This window comes from Oreochromis niloticus, linkage group LG10 (assembly GCF_001858045.2).
Source record: "Oreochromis niloticus isolate F11D_XX linkage group LG10, O_niloticus_UMD_NMBU, whole genome shotgun sequence".
Lineage (NCBI taxonomy): Eukaryota > Metazoa > Chordata > Actinopteri > Cichliformes > Cichlidae > Oreochromis > Oreochromis niloticus.
This window is the reverse complement of record NC_031975.2, coordinates 10674855-10693765: the sequence shown is the minus strand read 5'-3', so window position 1 is coordinate 10693765 and position 18911 is coordinate 10674855. Positions and strand designations below refer to the sequence as shown.

At 40.3% G+C, this 18911-nt stretch overlaps 1 protein-coding gene across 4 annotated transcripts in view; it reads right to left on the bottom strand.

The window, feature by feature from the left end:
- LOC100711152 (Down syndrome cell adhesion molecule-like protein 1 homolog) overlaps positions 1-15223 on the bottom strand; it is a 49351-nt gene extending 34128 nt beyond the window's left edge. For 2 of the 4 annotated variants that reach the window (XM_019363842.2, XM_019363844.2), the window contains exons 1-3: positions 14986-15223; positions 4708-5028; positions 2174-2332 (exon numbers count right to left, since the gene is read on the bottom strand). In XM_019363842.2, coding sequence (XP_019219387.1) covers positions 2174-2332; positions 4708-5028; positions 14986-15208 — 703 coding nt within the window. In that variant the 5' untranslated portion in view covers positions 15209-15223. The remainder of the gene's footprint in view (positions 1-2173; positions 2333-4707; positions 5029-14985) is intronic. The other 2 variants (XM_019363843.2, XM_003456819.4) reach the window with 1 other exon arrangement.
- Positions 15224-18911: the final 3688 nt, after the last annotated feature.

Here is an 18911-nt window from a genome sequence, read left to right as displayed (position 1 = left end):
TCAGAGATACATTTAAGTGGGTCTGATCAGAATAAAGATTAGTACTAATCAGATGTTTGAATATGATTCGTTGACAGTCGTATTGTCGTGTTACTAAGCGGCAAAACCTTCAGGATTTTTATCTGTCCCCTGCTTCTCATTACCCTCAATTGTAACAAGCAGAAAAGGAAAATGGTGCAATGAATTAGTCTGACTATGTGTGTCTTCGCACAGTGGCTTTATTTACTCAGATTTCACCATCATCTCCTGTTGTGACAGGCAGTCACCTACTCACGTGCACATCGGGAGCTTTCCATCATAAAATCTATTTTAACTTTCACATCTTCATTAGATCTATCCAGACAGTCCTTTGCTGGGCAAGCAGGGAAAAAGCATTACTCTTTAGTGTTGAAATGATCCAGTGAGGAGAAGGAGATCAGTATGAAGACACTGGACTGTTTATATAACCACATGTATCAGCTGTATGAGGACATTTACTGTATGTGTCCATGAGTATGTTTGCATATTGTGCACCCATGTGAGAGTGCAATAACAATATTCAGATTATGAGCTGTTGTGCAGACTATGTTGATTGGCTGTAAGGATGACGAGGTCACTTTGCTGATTGGAGGGTCAAGGTTGAATGCAACCACGCTGCCAGTGTTTGCCCTGTTTGTGTGTGCTGCTGTTGTAGTGAAACGAATGCTGAGTTCAGTGAGCAGCTCATCATGTTCAGCATCTGATCCTCACACTCACTGCTCATCAACTGACCTATATACCCCTAATTACACACTGGAGCCTCATGACAGTACAGAAACACCCCATACATAGAAATCACAAATATAGACACAGAGGGCTGGCATACCCAAAGCAGATCTACTATATTTATGTTCAGGAATCATCAGGAGTCACATGTAAAGCGTGACGTCAACAACTCTTAATCTTAAGAGCCGAACAGAGGAAAGGGAAAGAGAGCAGAAATATGAAAGCATACGAGTAGGACATTTATGTCTGGCTGGCTGATGTGTGTATAATATGAGCATTCATGAGAATTTTCATGAATTTAGCTAAGGAAAAAGTAGTAAAGTATTTTTCCCTACACACTATAAGTGTTAATAGTGAATGCCAAAATAAAAAGTATGGCAAGAAATACAAAAAGCGGGTGATTTGGTCACAGCCCTGAAAAATGTGGCCCATTAAAGCAGTCACTTTGGTAACTGAGGACAAAAAAATAACTCTAAATACACAAAAATGCTTCAGTATTATGAAAAAAATACTGTACCCTGAAATGTCTGAAAATGACAAATTACTGCAACCTTGGTGCATGTACATGTGTGACACAGAGTCTGTGTGCTTTGCATACATATAATATAAAACACCATCTGCCAGGACCTGAGGCCGTTCTTGCCCTACTACCCTCCTTGCTACTCTTCCTTTGGTTTGCTTTTCTTTTCCATCTCTCCTCCCTCTGCCCTTTATTGTTATGGCAAGGGGTTTTACATGCAGAAAATAATTAGGCCCACATCTCAAACAAAATCCTGAGAAAAATGCACCTAATGTACCTACAAAAAAGCTGGAAAAACACATAAAGACAGATCTCAACATTTATCTTTTCTCGCACACACACACAAGCTCACATACACTAATGAGGTTAATGAAGATGAATGCAGGGGCACAGTCCTATTGACATCCTGTATCTCTAATTGTGGCCCTGTTCTTCAAGGACATAGTGGCAAGACAAGCAGGGAGTGGACCAAAATAGATCTGATGAGGAGAAAGTGTGGAACGGTCGTGCGACGTGGAAAGAGATGTCTGTCTTTCATTTTCTTTGGTGTCAAACACAATTAAAGGCACTAGTTGACATTAGCTCGAGATAATTAAATGTGATGTGGAAAGCAGGGCTAGCAGAGTTGGAAAGATGGAACTGTCCAAAGAAAGAAGGTGGCAGACGAAAGAGGGTGAGGGTGGAGATATGTTCAGGAAGGAAAGAGGAGGAGGAGGAGGAGGACCGGATCAGTGATCCAGAACAGTGAACAGACAGAAGACACGAGTTAAGAATTCGGTCAAACATAGAGCACAGTGGCACATCAACCGCTCTCACACACAAACAGAGACACATAGAAGATAAAGACAACCCTGAATCCAACAGTCAACAATCAATGTGCCTTCACCATCTCGCTCCAAGTTCACTCACTTAATGTCCTACCTGGGACAATGGAAACAGTGTCTCTTTCCCAGGATACAACACTGACGTACTCCTGCACAGCAGCGGGGATGAGGCACTTGAACACAGCTACGTTGCCCCGCATTGAGCGTTGGTCCGCCACCCGCACGGTGTAGGGCTCCCTGAAAACTACACAAACACAAACACAATATTACATACAACACACTGCATGTAGAAAAGATTAAATCTTTTAAATGGGGTTTTCTACCAAGGAATAAAGACCTCCCTATTTTTTATGAACATTAAAAGAGATGAAATTGAAAGATGATGATTATCTACATAAAATATCCCAGAAGCGTTCCATTTAGAAGATGTGTCGACAGAGTATGAGCGCCATCAACATGGTCGTATTACCCCTCTTGCCAAGGCAAAAACAACAATCAGCACCGTGTTTACATCATCAAAACCAACACATTAACACTCCAGAGCAAAACGCCCTTTCATCAATTACCACAGCACTCCGCATGTATTCACTGGAAATTACTGAACTACTCCTGTCTATTGTTTGAACTCTTCTAATCCTGCCTCTGCTTTTGGCACAAATGGCACAAGCCACCATTAGGCAGGATAATCATGGAAATCATTTTCTAGCTCAGGGATGACATCATAATAAAACACTGATGTTTTTTTCTCAGAACTTCCCAAGTATACAACAGACTGAGCTGCACTGAAGGGTTAATGGTGCTTTGGTTTATTCAGGTTCATGCAATATTTTACACTCTGTTGAATGAGCAGGAGCTCATTAGCGAAATCACATGAAAGCTAGCACGTATCTGAAGGTTGCTAAGAAACTGGTTCGGAATCCCTTTCCTGGTAACAGACATGATGACAGCATGCATACATTCCTGCTGCAAGAAGAAAACACTTGCCAGTGCACCAAAATTTACATCTTCTTTAAATAAATAAATTGAATAAACCCGTTCTGTTGAGTTCTTTTGAAACAGTATAATGAAACGCCTCTAATGTGAATTTCTTTACACTTTGCTGTTAGCCACGAGGCAGTAACACTGAATTAAATTTGACTCTTGTCAATAGCTGTTCAGTGGCAGTGCAAGCGCAAAACTGTGGCCATAAAATCCCAAACAAAACGCCCACATCCTGTCTGACTGTATAACCTGTGCACCAAGGCTTGACTGAGGCCGTTGGCTGCAGGATGTTTGGTTCATGCTAATCCCTCGGCTCCTGAGGCCTGGCTTTTGGGTCATGTGGGAATGAAGGCAGCAAGCGGCTGGCATACAGCTCAGGGTCCTGGCTCAAATCCTCAACTTGGCACTAGTATTAGTATTAGAATGAATATGAGTATTAGTTTAGGTCGGTGTTGGGAGGCAGAATATGAAAACAGATGTTGATGGCAGGCGGGAAGGGGGAGGGACTCACTGGCCTGAATGAATGATGGGAAAGGGGGAGGGCAGGGCGATAGATGTAGTGTAAGTGTATGCATCTGCTGATGGTGACATATCTGTTTACCGGGTAATTTTCCTCTTCGTGTTTCTCTTCTCGTTGTAGAGCTGGAGCTTCCCAAAACCCCAGATGTACTATTTTACTTTAGATGAGGTCTCGCCTATTAAAGCCTCACATGCGCTAATCAATGGAAAGCACCAATTAGGTTTGTTAATGAGAGATAATTAAAGAAGTGTGCTGTGGCTATATTTAGTCTGGCACAAGAGGACAGTTTGAAGAACGAGGGAGCAGGGAGGAGAAGGAGGACAGAAATGGGAATATGATGGCAACAGAGGCAGCTTCCGGTCAAAATTCACAAAAATAGACTGTAGACAGTCTAGTGTATACTTTACTATAAGTGAAACCCACAACGATACACAACAGAGCATAAAACTTAATGTATAAACCTAAATTTTAGTACTCTACACTTAAGTACACACATTTCTTTTTTATGCAGTGAATTGCTTTTCACACCCTGCAAAGCATTTAAAGGCCCTTGTTTGAGAAAAGTTCCAGTGGCTGTCAAACTCCTGCTTCTTCTGTTGTGCTGACCTTTGATAAAGGGAAGGACTGCCAACGAGGATGAGCCAGTTAGCTCATATAACCTTTTGTCACAGTTTTCCTTCTTACCGGATGTGGTTATATCTCACAGTAGAGCTGCTACTTCACTCTAAGTACTGTAAGGGTTGTGTTTTGAATTTCTTTCTACCAGATGGTGCCACGCCATAGATGAAGGGGTTATGTTGGTGTAAAGTGCAGTGGTTCATCAGCAGCTCAGTCAAATAGGTGTGAGCAAAGGCCAAGGCCTGATGTAGTACGTGATGCAGATGTTCTCTCTGTAGACTGTGTTCTAGGTCAATCTGTGTTCAGGTCGAGACAGGCTATTTTAGGGCAGGTGATTCTGTGTGTGGGTTGGGCTTTTTGCAGCTGCCAATCACATCTGCTCTAGTTTATGCTTCAGCAACAGTCTCTTCTTGCTGTGTCTCGCTTTGACCTTTCGCTCCATAACCCCACTTTTCTTTACCCTAGGGTTTATTCCCTTCCTGGCTGTCCATCCAACTCACCAGCTTTGATGCGAATGTTGGGGCTGCGGATCTTGCCGGCCTGGTTTTCCGCGGTGCAGAAGTAGTCATTGTCGTGGATGTAGCTGTTGTAGGCAGAGGGCGAAAAGGGGTACAGTTGCAGCGTGCCATTGGCGTGCACATGCCGGATGTGGGGCACGTCGTAGATGTCGTCGCCGGTGGCCAGGTACCAGCGCAGTATGGCACTGGGGGTGCCCCCTGCTGGACAGGGCAGGGACACCCCCACCGAGCTTGAGTAGGTTACCCTCTGCAGGGAGGCATTCACAAAGTACAGCCTGGTAGAGCCCACATCCTCACTGTGTACTGCAGGGGCAAACATACAACACATCATCACTTAACAGACAGAGATGGAAGTAAAGAGTGAATAACAAGCACCTGTTACATGCTGAAAACGCACAATAGTGTCAATACAAGCTTATCAGACTTCAGCAACACTGATTTAAAGCATTAAGCACCACAGTAAAGTGAAAATGTTGGACAGACAGGGAATGTCCTTCAAATCTGTGGCAAAATAATCATAACAAATGTGTGTCAAATGTCCAGCTGCAAACATCAGTCACATGATGCAGAAAGCAAGGGATTTGGGCCAAAGTCTGTGATGGTTTAGGTGGATCTGGGGGGGTGGAAGAGGAGGAGCCTGTTACCTCCATACAGTTCATGTACAAACACATAAAGACAAACAGAAAGCAAGAGAGAGAGAGGGAGAGAGGAAGGGAGGAAGGGAGCATGTAGATAGGTTATGTGATTGGAATTTCTATGCCAGACGCAGAGATTTAAGTCTATTTAATCTCCTTACATATTTAACACACACACACACACACACACACACACACACACACACACACACAGAGGAATGGTATTCATTGGCACTCAGATTAAACACATACACCTCCAGCACTGAGAGGACAGTGAAAAAAAGGAATGAGGCAGGCCCGTCTCAAATTTGAGGTCAGTATAGGAAAGATTAGAAGAAAAAATGGAAGGGAGACACCGCACAGATGTGGATGTTAATTCTAAATTATGTCATCTAATACAAACTGTCCACCAAATGGTCACCCCCCTCCAGCTATAGAACAGAAAGTCTTTAAAACATCACCAAAGGTGCTAAAAGACGCTAAAGTATCAAGGATTTCGATCAAAACAGGTTAAACTTAGCACTCAGTTTCAAAGAGATCCAACAGATGTTCCTCTGAATACCCCTGATATCTAATACTGCTTTTAAAGACAGAATTTAATCATTAAAACTGATCAAAATGAATAACTTTATCATTGTTATAATCACATTCACTGATTCAAATAAATGTATGTATGTATTTATTTAGGTGAGATCACTGACTTTTATGGGATTCTCTTTTTTCTTTCATATTTATTCCTAATTTAATCTCTTCCATATATCTAATGCACTCATTCATTGCATATCAATAGGCCCAAAATGTTTTCTGATGCAGTTACATAACAGATATGATGACAATCTGCAAAGCCTTTCGAGAAAATTGGCTTGGGGAAAAAAACACAACTGCTGAGCGTCTTGGAGCTCAAATGGATTGGAAAATATCTTTTTTTCTAAAAATAATTTAGCACAAAATTTCTGATGTGAATACATAAAACAAAATCAGAGCTATAACAGTAAACCTCATATCTGGTGACATAATCACAGGACTTGCAACTAACAGTTATTTCATTTTCTTTTGTTACTATTTTATTGATCACTTTGGTCAACAAAATCTTACAATGGGGAAAAAACTTGTCACAATTTCAAATTTAATTTTTTTAACACAGTCCTCAAAACCCATGAAAAGAAAGGCAGGCATTAGATACTTAGAGGTGTCAGTGAGGGAATATTTGACATTTTTGCTTGTTTGAGGGGTTTTTTGCCTCATTTTTGAACATTTTTGCTTGATTAATCACAAAAAAAAGTTCATCCTATTAGGGCGTTTATAAGCCATCTCATTGTTTCAGCTTTAAGAACCGGAAAATAACACATGGATAACGGTACTGACTCCTCTCCTATGATCTTGATCACCATTTTTGATGTCAGGTACACTTTATAGTATTGAAGTTCATAAGAAGATGATAACAAACATCAATGATCACAGCCAACAATCTTCAGAAGTTTTAATACACAAAATATTTCATTATTTGCCATCGTTAATGATCTAATTATAATGGTAATTGTTTTGTATCAACTAAATAGAAGTCTTGGTGTGACATCATTTTTAATGCAACCGTCGTGTAAGCCTAATAAAACCCAGAGTAACTGCAAGTTTTTTAATATTGTTGCAGTGATTTTCAAAACTTATCTTATAATCAAAGACGTGATATAAACTTATCACATGAAATCGGGAGTGAAGAAAATCTGCATGTGATCGTACGATGTATTTCTTTAGTTGGGAACATCCAACCTTTCGAGATTTTGGGCATGTAGTCAGTGAAGGGTGGCTTCAAGCTATGGGTGATGTTTACGGTCAAACATTAACAAGTGAAGTCTGGCAGAAAAAATCAACACCATCAACAGTATCATCATGGTAGGACTAAGCTCAATGTACCAGATCGAAGAAAAATGCAGCTATCTTATCCATTTAGTGGGGTTAGTCAATAATTCCAGCTTCCTTTTAAAGAAGTGCCACTGTCCCTGATGTAGGGATTGATAAATCTGGGCACCATGTTACAGATGGTATATGAAAATGTGTCTGGCAGTCCAGTGGTGGGCTGCAAAAACCAGGTCAGACTCCCTCCCCTCTGCAGATTACTGGTAATGGCCCCTGAGCATAAAGCCCATATTAAAGATTGCAATATCTATAATCTCCCAATGGGGGGACAGCACTAAAGTACTAGAGTGAGGGGGTCACCCTGAGCTTGGGGGGCTGGGCATCAGGAGAACCTCTCATACAGTAGATTATATGGCCTGGGGGCCTTGGCACCAGGCGGGGCTTGGGAGCACTGGGACTGATGGAGCGGGAAGTGGAATACGAGGGGATCAGAGTAAAGTCCTTCCACTCCCGAGCTGGTCAAAGCCAGGCAAACTGCACGTGCACTCAGCTGACATAAACAGACATGCAAACACATAAATACATTCAGATACACATCCCAAAGTAGCTCTCAGTGCTCAGTCACACTGGGGGGTGGAGGAAGCGGGTTGCCATGGTGGTGCTGGCACTTGAAAGCTGTGACTGAATATAAAAAAACAAAAAACAATGCAACACTCTACCCCAACAACAATGACCCACTGAACAATCTAAATTTAGAAACTGCAAACAACCAAATCCCATAGTCTGTCACACTTTTCCAAATATGAACAGCTGCTGAAGTGAGCAAATATGTTTAAATGGAAAAGATTCCAAACTAAGCACAGCCACACATTACAGCTCGGTTAAAAAAAAACGTGTTTTACTCACTGACATACCAGAAACTGCTATTTTGTTAAGTGTGTGAGGGACGGCATTATCACCCCTCTCCACCAGGTGCACTCCAAAGCTGAACTGGCACTGGTTTGTGCCAGACTGGCAGAGTTTCCACTCAATTTAAAACTGAAAGAAATGTTACTTATGACCTGTGCCAGTATACAAGGCTTGTGTAGCAAGCATCAAAATGCCAACAACACTGTAAACACACGCGTTTATGCATAGCTTGTAATGGTTATCCCCAGGTGACAAATGCTATGATGCAGAAGATGAAAATTAACCTTGGCCAAATGCAGACAGTCCACACTAAACTATTCAACATGTTCATAAAGACAAACTTAACTGAAACTAGTGCAGTGCAAACTAATTAATATTGTGTGTGATGATATTATGTTAATACAGGGACAACAAATGTTGTCATTTTATTAAACAAATGAAAATACTATCCAACACTGGAGCATAACGGCTCAGTCAGACAAGTGAAAACAGGACAGGACAGCAGCCTCCTTACATCCACAGCGTAAGTGCCAGAATTAAGTTGTGGTGACTAAGTGATTGCCCAGAGCTTGTCTTGGTCTGGCAAGCTGACTTGGTATCCGTCTCTGGTTATATTCATAAAAAAACATGTTACAAAACAGTTGTAACATTTAAATATTAATTTCTGTCTACGTAGACAGCAACAGATATGTGATTTTTGACGATCCATCAGTTAATTGCTGTATTATCAGAAACAGATTGAATATGACTGTCAACTTGACAGTCAATCGTAGACTGATATCAGACTGAGTCTTACCGCAACATTTATAATAATAATAAAAATGTATACTTTTTTGATGCCCGTGGGGAAATTCCTCTCTTAATTTAACCCTTTCACTTAGGAGTACCTCAGGGTAGCTGTTCAGGGAAATCGAACCCCCGCCCTTCCGATCATGGGGCTACCACTCTACCTACTGCGCTATCCCTGCCTCTAGACCCTATACTCGTGACAGTGTTGTTATACTTAACGATCTCATTATAAAGCTAGCCAAATGAATCAATCAATCAATAATGAATAACTGAAGTAACACAACTTACATCACTCATAGCAGGAAATGGATATTAGAATAGAATAGTTGTTAATTAATTGTCCCACAAGGGGAAATTTGGTTGTAACAGAGGCAAGAAAAACACATATACAAACAAACAGGACACAGAACAGAAATATATACAATTTTTTTTTTACATACTTACATCAAGGAGAATAGTTACCAAAAACAGAGAACTGTACAGTAATTAAAATTAAATAAAATTAAATACAGATAAGAGACAAACCCAGGTTGTAGTGTGAATCGGTTGATAAAATAGTGCAAGTTACAGTGCTGATGTAAACATCTATGTTTGTTGGGAGCAGTTTTGATTGTAAATTGGATATTGGATACTGACAAAGTTTAAATTGGAGAACAGAATTTGGAGCTGAAAAAGATTTTTAAAAATCTCAATATATGCTATTGCAATACTCATATCACAAAATGTTAAAAATCGCATTAATGTCATACTTTGGGTAACGTATTGAGATAATATCACATTATGGGGTGTCTGGTGATTCCCACCTCTAAATGCAAATTGTGCTTACTCCAAATTAGAGGAAAAAAAACAGGGTAGTTGAATAAAATCTCATTTGATCACATATTCATATCATAGATTTCTATCAAGTGCCATTAAAGAAAAAAGTATATTTTCTGAGGGTCCAATGTGAGGGTTTCAAATGTTTATTTGCCCGAATAAACCCCCAAACGCCAAAGATCTTCTTCCTACTGGTCATGTCAGAACATGTTCTCAACCATGTTCTGACACACGAACTGCAAAACTGTTTGCCAAATTGCCATCCCACCCTATTTTTATCCCCCCCCCAAAAAAGTTGAGATATAAACTTAAAGTTCAGCACAAATACAGGAGAAAACTTTTGTTTATTTCTCATGATATTTAGTTTCTAAAGCTGCCTTGCTCTGACCTCTGTAAACACTTTCCCGCTGAGTTTATGGGCATCGGTGATCATATTGAAAAGAAAATAATAAAATTGTAAATCTTGGTCATACTGTGTTTCAATATGGAGGATTATCTGTAGTATGAGTTTCTTCTTCACAGTTAGACCCGCCCTTTGTCACATTTGCTTCTTTGCAACTGATTTTTGCCTTTTTTAGGAGCCATTTTTCTGCAAAATCACTGTATCGTGATATCATTGTTATAGTGGGCGCTGTATCATGAAATCATGAGTTGTGATTTCCAACCATAATAAGAATTTAAGTCTAGCAGTATGTCTACAGACATTACCCTAATAGCAGTATTGACCAAAGCTGTGGGGTTTCAGTGTTGTTGCTGCTGTAGTTCAACTGCACCCAGGAGGCTTCATCAAGCTCGTTCAGACACAGCACCAGAGAGCAAAGCAGCCCTCACTGGAAGGTGTTGGAGCACCGAAGGCACCGCTGGAGCTAAAGCTTAGGCTGTCAGAGTCACAGCCACTATTTTATACATCCTGCCAGAGAGTCACGCATGAATATGTATGTCGAGGAGGCAGAAGTCATAACCTATGCAAGGTTTCATCATGCATAATGCAGCTGATCTACGCCTCTCCAGGATGGGATGGGAGTATGCACAGGAGTGCATGCACACACAAGCACACACACACACCTGACGTTCATAACTATATTGTAATGAAGGAGGAAAACAAACTCTTAAAGTCCCATTCAGATGTGCCTGCAACCAACCATCAACATATTACATCCACAAGTTGCTTCTCTTCCTCCCCCTCTTTTTTCACCCATCTCCATCTTCCCATTCCTTCCCAGCGCTACAGTAATTTTCACAGCATTTTCATCTTTCATTAACTGGTATGGCACGTGCAGTAAAGGTCAAAAGCAGGATTTACATTTGCCATGGCATATGTCAAAACCCCTTTCCCGTCCTCTCCTCCAGTTCTTGCTATTTTGGAAACAGCTTCACTTCCAAGCAGACTGTGGCTACTACACCGAGTACACTCCTTGCCTGCCACCTCTCCATCACTCATCCTGTTTTTGCGACAGAAAGTTGTGAGTTGTGTTTTGATAAGGGGGCAAAGGGAGTGCAAGTGTGTGTGGAAACACAAAGCGGCACAGGATGCACTGGAAGAAGACACACTGGCACAAGGGGTGTGAATTTAATATTGGTGAGATACGGGGGGATAAAGATAGGTGTAAGCTTAAGGATAATCCTCAAGGGTCTGGCATAAGTAGGTGGTTGGTGGGTGGAGAAGTGTGTGTGTGTGGGGGGGGGTGGTTGTTGAGGTTACATCTAATCAACGAAGGGGTATCGCTGTTCCCCACCCACTGTCTTTCTGTACACCCTGTCCCCAACAATATGCTCCCCACTGCCGCCCACCCCACCACCAACCCCCCGGAGTGTGCTGTGTCAGTAAAAAAAAAAAAAAGTGTGCTACTTCAGCAGTCCCCTGGGACCTGCTCCCCCTCACATCAAAGCAGCCAGTTTCTCTCTTAATGTGAATATCAAATCTGTGGATCACAAGTCCCAGCACAGTCTGCATAAACTGCCCCTCCCCCAACCTTTAATTCTGCCTAGTGATGAGGGAGAAGAGAGGGAGGGGAGTTACTGCGAGAGGAAGCGATGGAGGGAGGGAGAGACGGAGAGAGAGAGAGAGAGATGGAGGTAGAGAGAGGGAGATCCAACAAAAACAACTACTTGCTTCAGAGATTTGACATTTGCTGAACACTCCCTCCTTCTAAAAATGTGAAGCGCCGGCATCCAATAAAATTTGGAGGAGGTCTGGCTCAGTTTGGCACTGTGTTTGGTGCTGTTACACAGAGTTCTTGTTGGAAACAAAAAAATGAAAAAACCCAAATTTCTTACTGTAATTGGTATTTGTTTGCACCCTTTTTCTCCTGTTTTCATTGATGACTTCTTATTTATAAACTCATTTGCATGTATAATAGATTTCAGGGCGAATGGGAGAGCAGGATGACAGTGACAGAGCTGTGACGTCCTGTTGGTGAGCTGGGAAGTGCAATAAGCCCCTTTTTTTGCTGCCGAACACCAGCACAGTTTCCCCACCATTTGGCAACGAATTTGACTGCAGAAATGTTTTCTTTGTTAAATCGTCAATGATACGTGGCATTTGTGTTGTTAAATAAAGTCTGATCAGTTATCATTAAACTCTTGTATTTTTATTTTTTAAAAATATTTTTCCTAGAAATTTCTATATTTCAGCTGTGAAAATTTCATTTAGTTTAAAATAAATAAGTCAGAATTTGGGTATTTTTACTCTTCAAAAGGCCAAAGTCACTCGGAAAGGTCTTCACTTTTCCTTTAACCTCTTTAAGTTTTAATTTTACATTCTTAAATGTGAAATTAAATAATGCCAGGCTTGATCTAGTTAAAAAAGGGGAAATAAAATGGAGGCCTGGGCCCTTCCTGAGTGATGATTGGCACCCCTGTGGACCACACATCTCTGTCACTGAGTGGTGCATAAAGCTCAGATTGCAGCTTTAATTGTGTAGCCCTGCAAAGAAGCACAGGGAATTGGGCTGGGAAGGGAAAAGGGGGGATTTTTTCACATTTCTATTGGCAAAGGGGATGAGCAATGGAGAGCACAGGGAGCAGGATCACCTTAGTGCTTTACACACCTCCAATTAAAATCTGGGATATATCATTCACATGCTATACATAAAATTTGCCATTTTATTTAATTAATTAGATTTCATATTAAAATTCCAAACAGGCCTACAGCAGGCCTTACACATGAAACTTGATTTTATAACCTGCTAATTAATCCACAGTTACACTGAATACGGTCTGTGGCTATAATTCATTAGCAGCAAAATGAAAATACCTCATTTCACTTTAAAACCACCAGTTAGCGCTAGAAATAAATCCTCGTTTAATTGTAAATAATGCTAATTGTAATGTATGTATATGCTACTCTTTGAAGATTTATTACTTACCCTACGTCCTGCCTGTCTCCTAAACCCTCTGACATGATTTAGTACCCTTTAAAAACATTATTCGTGTATAAATTGTGTAGTAAAGAACCTTATATTTAAAACAAATAAGTAAAATAACTTCGAGTTTCAGGAAAATTCGAAACACAAGCTAACAACCAAACCAAGAGGGACGTCCCAGTCACTTGCCCTCCTCCACGCGCCCGCCAACACAAACACACAAACAAGAACCCGGGGCGCACGCGCTGGCACACGCGCGAACACTACTGCGGGGTCCAGGTGCGCTATTAGCGAGGAACATGACCGGGCAAGTCTATAATCTGCACCCACGCCCCTGGAGTTTCTCATTTGGTGAAATAAATTTGCGCATATATTAATACGATTCCACAGAAGCCAGCGAGGCAATGAAGTGACAGCTTTCAAACTGAATAATTTATTTGTATGAATAATCAAAATTAAATCTGAATAGAAATCATGTAGCGCATATAGCTAAGTCATATTACTGGATAACTAAAAAAAACCTCAATAAATTAATTAGTTAATTTAAAAAATAGAAAGACAGAAAATATCACAACTTAAAAATGGCAAATGGACCTAATGGCCTACTTGAGATCGTTTGCACTGAGAACGGCCATATTCCTTCTTCCTGTCAATCCACCGTATCCCGGACTTTCTGCTAAATAAATTTACAGCTTCTCAGGGCCAGTGCTAATAAGGAAAAACAATGTTTAAACAAGTCTCTAAATAGATAGGCTACACAAAGGCCTATAAAATGCTCTCATCTAGAGATGGTGTTGAATTTTGGTATTTTGGACGCAGATTTGTTCGGGATTATTATAATGCACTGCAATAGCAGAAGATCAACTTTGCAATAGGGTCAGGGATTTGCTGCATATACTGAAGAAGAAAGGAAAAAAACCCGAATCTATTTAAACAAATGCAACTCCGTTTTTTAACATTTTCAGACAGAATTAAAGAAAAGGGGGAATTTTCAAAAGGACCAAATAAATTAAATAAGGGGGAACAAAATCTCAATACACTTAATTATGGCCTTTATGTGGGTGGAGACCTATTAAACTAATAAGGCCATTCTAGGAGAATGGGCCTTTTATTTGTCATCCATTTTAAAATGGGAACAATTTGTCATCACACAGGAAAATCAATTAATACCCTTTAAAATCTCTTCCTAAAAAAAAAAAAGAAAAAAAAGAGAGAGAGCATCTCTGTGGAAGCGAGCGCCCGCAGCCAAATACAGCCCATCAAAACAGCTGCAATTAGCAAATGCTACACAATGAAAGCGTCAAGATTTCAAAAAATCACGCGCATCCACCCCCTTTAAAAAAAAAAAAAAACTTTACAAGAGGGCAACATTTTGAGGGGAATGTGTTCCAAAATTGCCAATCAATTTATGTAATTGCAGGCCGCTCCATGTTTTCATTTCTGTCTCAACCCTCCCTCTATATTTGCACCTCATTCTCCCTATTCAGCCATTTTACATATTCATAACTGGAGTTGGTAATGCGAAAACAATCCGTGCTATCAGCACCATCTGCGAGATCAGGGTCCGCTGCATAAAACCACTACACATCCAGGTGAAAAAAAAGCACTTCACACCTTCACTTTCACACATTTTCTACTTACTCAGCGCGGAGGCTTTATGCATTTTTCATTTAAATGATCTTTTGTTTTTTCAACAAATTACTCATTACAAAATATTCGATGATGCACCAAAAAGCAAACGCCACAAATCATCCAAACCATCACATGCATCATAATCCTCTTCACTACTTTTCATCCAACTTAAAAAAAGAAAGAAGGAAGAAGAACTACAGGACTCCAGCATTCAGTATGAAGGGTGTGAAATATCCCAAGCATTTCTTTTTTTCTCTTACCTTCTTGGAGAGAGTACAGCAGGAGTAAAGTTACAAGCCACATGCCATAAATAGCAGGTATATATTTCAGGAATATTTGGCAATCCTGGCAAGTGTGAGGCGCGTTTTTTTGGCCAGGCGGGTCTCCGTGCTGGACTGGCGACTGTGCTCCCCGGAGGTCTCTCCAGCCCTGCTGCCCCGCTAAGCATGGAGGGGAAATGAGAGGCGCCTCAGCCCCGCCCATGTCCCTCCTCTCCTCCCAAGACTACAGTGCATACAAATCCATCCTCCCTATACTGATCAAACACAGCGGAACGATGGATTGCAGCTAAGCCGATGGTTAGTTTTAGGCGAACAGTGTGTTTTATGGACCAGTTGTGTCCAAAATGTCACACTGTTTGAGCGGTGGAGCTGCGCACACAGATCTGTTGGCACCTTTGGAGAGCGCACCCACCTGTGCGCCCCTGGTGATCGCCTTTTCTTTGCGCAATGTGGAGCTACAAAAGCCGCCTAGAGAGTAGAAATCTGTCACTATGCTTTCCTTTCAGTTTAGGCTTTAATCACAGGGCCGAGACGCTGCAGATGTCAGTAAGCCACAACTGATTTCTTTTTCTTTGTCTTTCAGAGCCGTGCATATGCGTAGACATTTGCGCACAGAAATGCACTGCAGACTGAAAGAAAGGAGGAGGTTGTAGCAGGGTGTGGGGCATGACACTTTAGACTGCGTCGCAGGTAAATGAAATGAAGGATAAAATGTTTGAGCGAAGCCCTCACGGATTGTGATTAAGTCCCTACATCGCTGCTTCGCCTCTTTCACTCCGCTCCGTGTCGCGATGTGAAGTTCCACTGTTCACAGAAATGAATGGAGCGAGGCAAGTTGCAGGACACTCCCAGTTCATGGAATATTTAAAGTCACTGTGGATTCTGGCGGTGAATCTGAAAAGTGATCCTCTGCTTGGAGCTACACATCAGTGTGCATTCAAGAAGCCAGCAGAAAGACCGACGATCTAAACTTATGAATAAACCCAAAAGAAAATTAACCAAATTCAGCGAAAGTCGGTGTAAAATGTGACTGAGTGACAAATTTACTTTGCACATTACAAAAAAAAAAAAAAAAATCTATTATCAAGTTTCTTTCGTTTTTGATTCTGTGTTTTTAAGGTAAACATTAAAACTTCTAATGTAATGTAAGTTACACACTTATACAGGCCCATTTCATCCAGATGTCTCACCCCTGCAGACCCGCACCGCAATTTATGAAGTGAATCAGATGATTTGTGACGATACTTTAATTTGAGTTACAACTTGGAGGTATTTGGAATTAGAGCGGTTTTTTTTATTGCTTTTTTGTTGTTGCGGCAAACAATTGATTAAAGTGCTTGTAGTGAAACTACCCGACCAAATATTGTTTTTATATATATATAAAAATAATAAATCATCTCTTTAATGTTAGTAATAGTTTCCACATTCAAGAAAGGAGCCGTAGCATCCAAAACAGAAAACAGCCTATGATAGAAGTGGCACAAGTGCATTTATGCGTGTTTAACACTAAAGGGGTCAGAAGTCGCTCATTAAAACAGTCCGTGACGAACCTGTTTTAACTTGGAGAGAAGTCTGTCAGCCGGCATCCTCTCCACCCCTCCCTGAGTCTGCAGAGGCTGCTGCTGCGCTCTGATCTGACCCGAGGTTTGAGCCTTTAGTTCCACATGCAGGTCACTACTGACATCTGCTGGTAGAACTAACATTAGACATGTAAACGGCTCATTTTAGCAAATATCCTCACAGTGATTTATTATTCATGTTACATTATACATTTAAATATTCCGCAGAAAATATTAACCAAGCAGCAGTTTGCAGTCGGGCACTCTGGCTTTCTCGTTCCTGAGCGTAATCAGTGGTTGTGCCTTGTTGTCAACCTTTATATGTACATTTACAAGTAAATAAAGACTTTAATATGTACATTGCAGATATACAGTTCATGTGTTCTTGACTGGTTAGATGTTGTTTTTCTTGTATCGTGTACTTTAGTCGTCTTCTGTGGTCTTTCAGGCTTTTTTGGTGTCGTTGCCGTTGAATTCATTCGTTTTAAGAATGTAAAAAAAATGGATTTTGGCAACTTCAAATGCTGTGATAGGTTTAGCTTGGTTTTACAGCCTAATAGTGGCCTCCTTCACTTACATCCGCACATCTTTGGATCTCATATTAAAAGTTCCTTGAAATCAAGTTCAGACCTTTAATTTTGTAATTTGACAGAAGGACCAAGCCTCAGCTCCCCGGTTACTTTTGAGCCTCTGAAAGCAGGAGACTGTGTAAAAACTTTGTGTATGAGGATGGGTGTTATTCCTAAACAATCAATGCATTTTGCTTTCGCAAAACCACTGAATTAAAGCTAAAAGTCTGCACTTCAATCACATCTTGATCATTCGATTTAAAATCCACTATAGTAGTGCACAGAAGGAAAATTAATATATAAAAACATAAAAAGAGGGTTTTGTTTTTTTTACTGGTTTAAACAACAACAACAATAATAAAATTATTATTATTATTATTAGTTGAAGGAAATAAATAACTGAACTTTATTTTATTCAGTAAAACAGATACTGACAAAGTCCTTTAAGGGCATAATTTGGAGTTGAGAAAAGTTAATAAATCTCAATATATGTTATTGAAATAAAATATATTGTTGTTGCATATTGGAAAAATGTTAAAACTGCAACAATATTCTATTGTAAGTGTGGAATTGTGATAATATTGCATTGTGGGGTGTCTGTGATTCTCACCTCTAAGAAACACAATAACTGGACGTGGATTAGTAATATAGAATATAGAGAATATAACAAAGCTATTAAAATGTTATTCTGTTGTTACCAACAAATAGAACCATCTGAAGCCTGAGTGCTCTGATCTGGTCATGTATGTTTATCTTATTATTTAAAATTTCTGACATCTGACTTTGTAACTTTAAAAATGTCTGGAGAGAAAATTAAAAGTTTTTGTACCCTTTAAACCACAAACCTCCAGATACTACACTTCCCATAATTCAATGTGATACAATTTTTAAAACTTAATCCAGTTTTACGCAACCATTATGCAGTAGATTTAATGGTGTTCCACAGGCTAAGAGCACATTTTGTGACCAGAAAGCTATCAAAATCACAGAATGTAAAAAGGTTCCCTTAAAGCAGAAATGAAAAGATAATTTAAAGATATAAAGATACTGTTGCTTCCACTTTGAATTGTTCGAAAATTAAAGTTATTATAGATGGCACTGAAAATGTCAGAAACACAGTGTTTAACTAAATACTTACTCTGAATAGCTTTACCTTGGCTTCCAGTAACTCTAGGTTTTATTTAAAGGCCCCTGATAAACCTTCACTTGATCCAGATCACTGCATTGAGAGCACTGACAGGAACTAGAAAATGGGAGCATATTTCTCCTATATTGGCTTCTCTTCATTAGCTCTGTGTTAAATCCAGAACTGAATTTAAAATCCTTCTTCTTATATACAAAATCTTGAATAATCAGGCCCCATCATGTCTTTTGCTGTCATATTATCCCATTGGTCTCAGGCTGCTGGCTTACCTGTGGTTCCTAATAGTAGAATGAGAGGCAGAGCCCTCCTGTGAAACAGGCAGACTCGCCCTCCTTTAAGATTAGGTTTAAAGCTGTCCTCTTTGATGAAACGTATAGTTACTGCTTCATCAGATGATCCCTCAGTTATGCTGCTATAGGTTTGGGCTGTTGGCCGACTTCCCACAATGCACTGAGAATTTCTTATCCACGTCCCCGTTCATGTGTTTATACACCACTGCTGCATCTTCAAATCTTTGATTTTTTTTTAGGGTAAGAAATGGTGAGTTTTCATTGTTCTTCTTCCCTCTGTCCAATAGGAGGCAGTGAGGTCAAAGATCTACTTTAGTGATGCACCACTTCCAACAGCACGAGA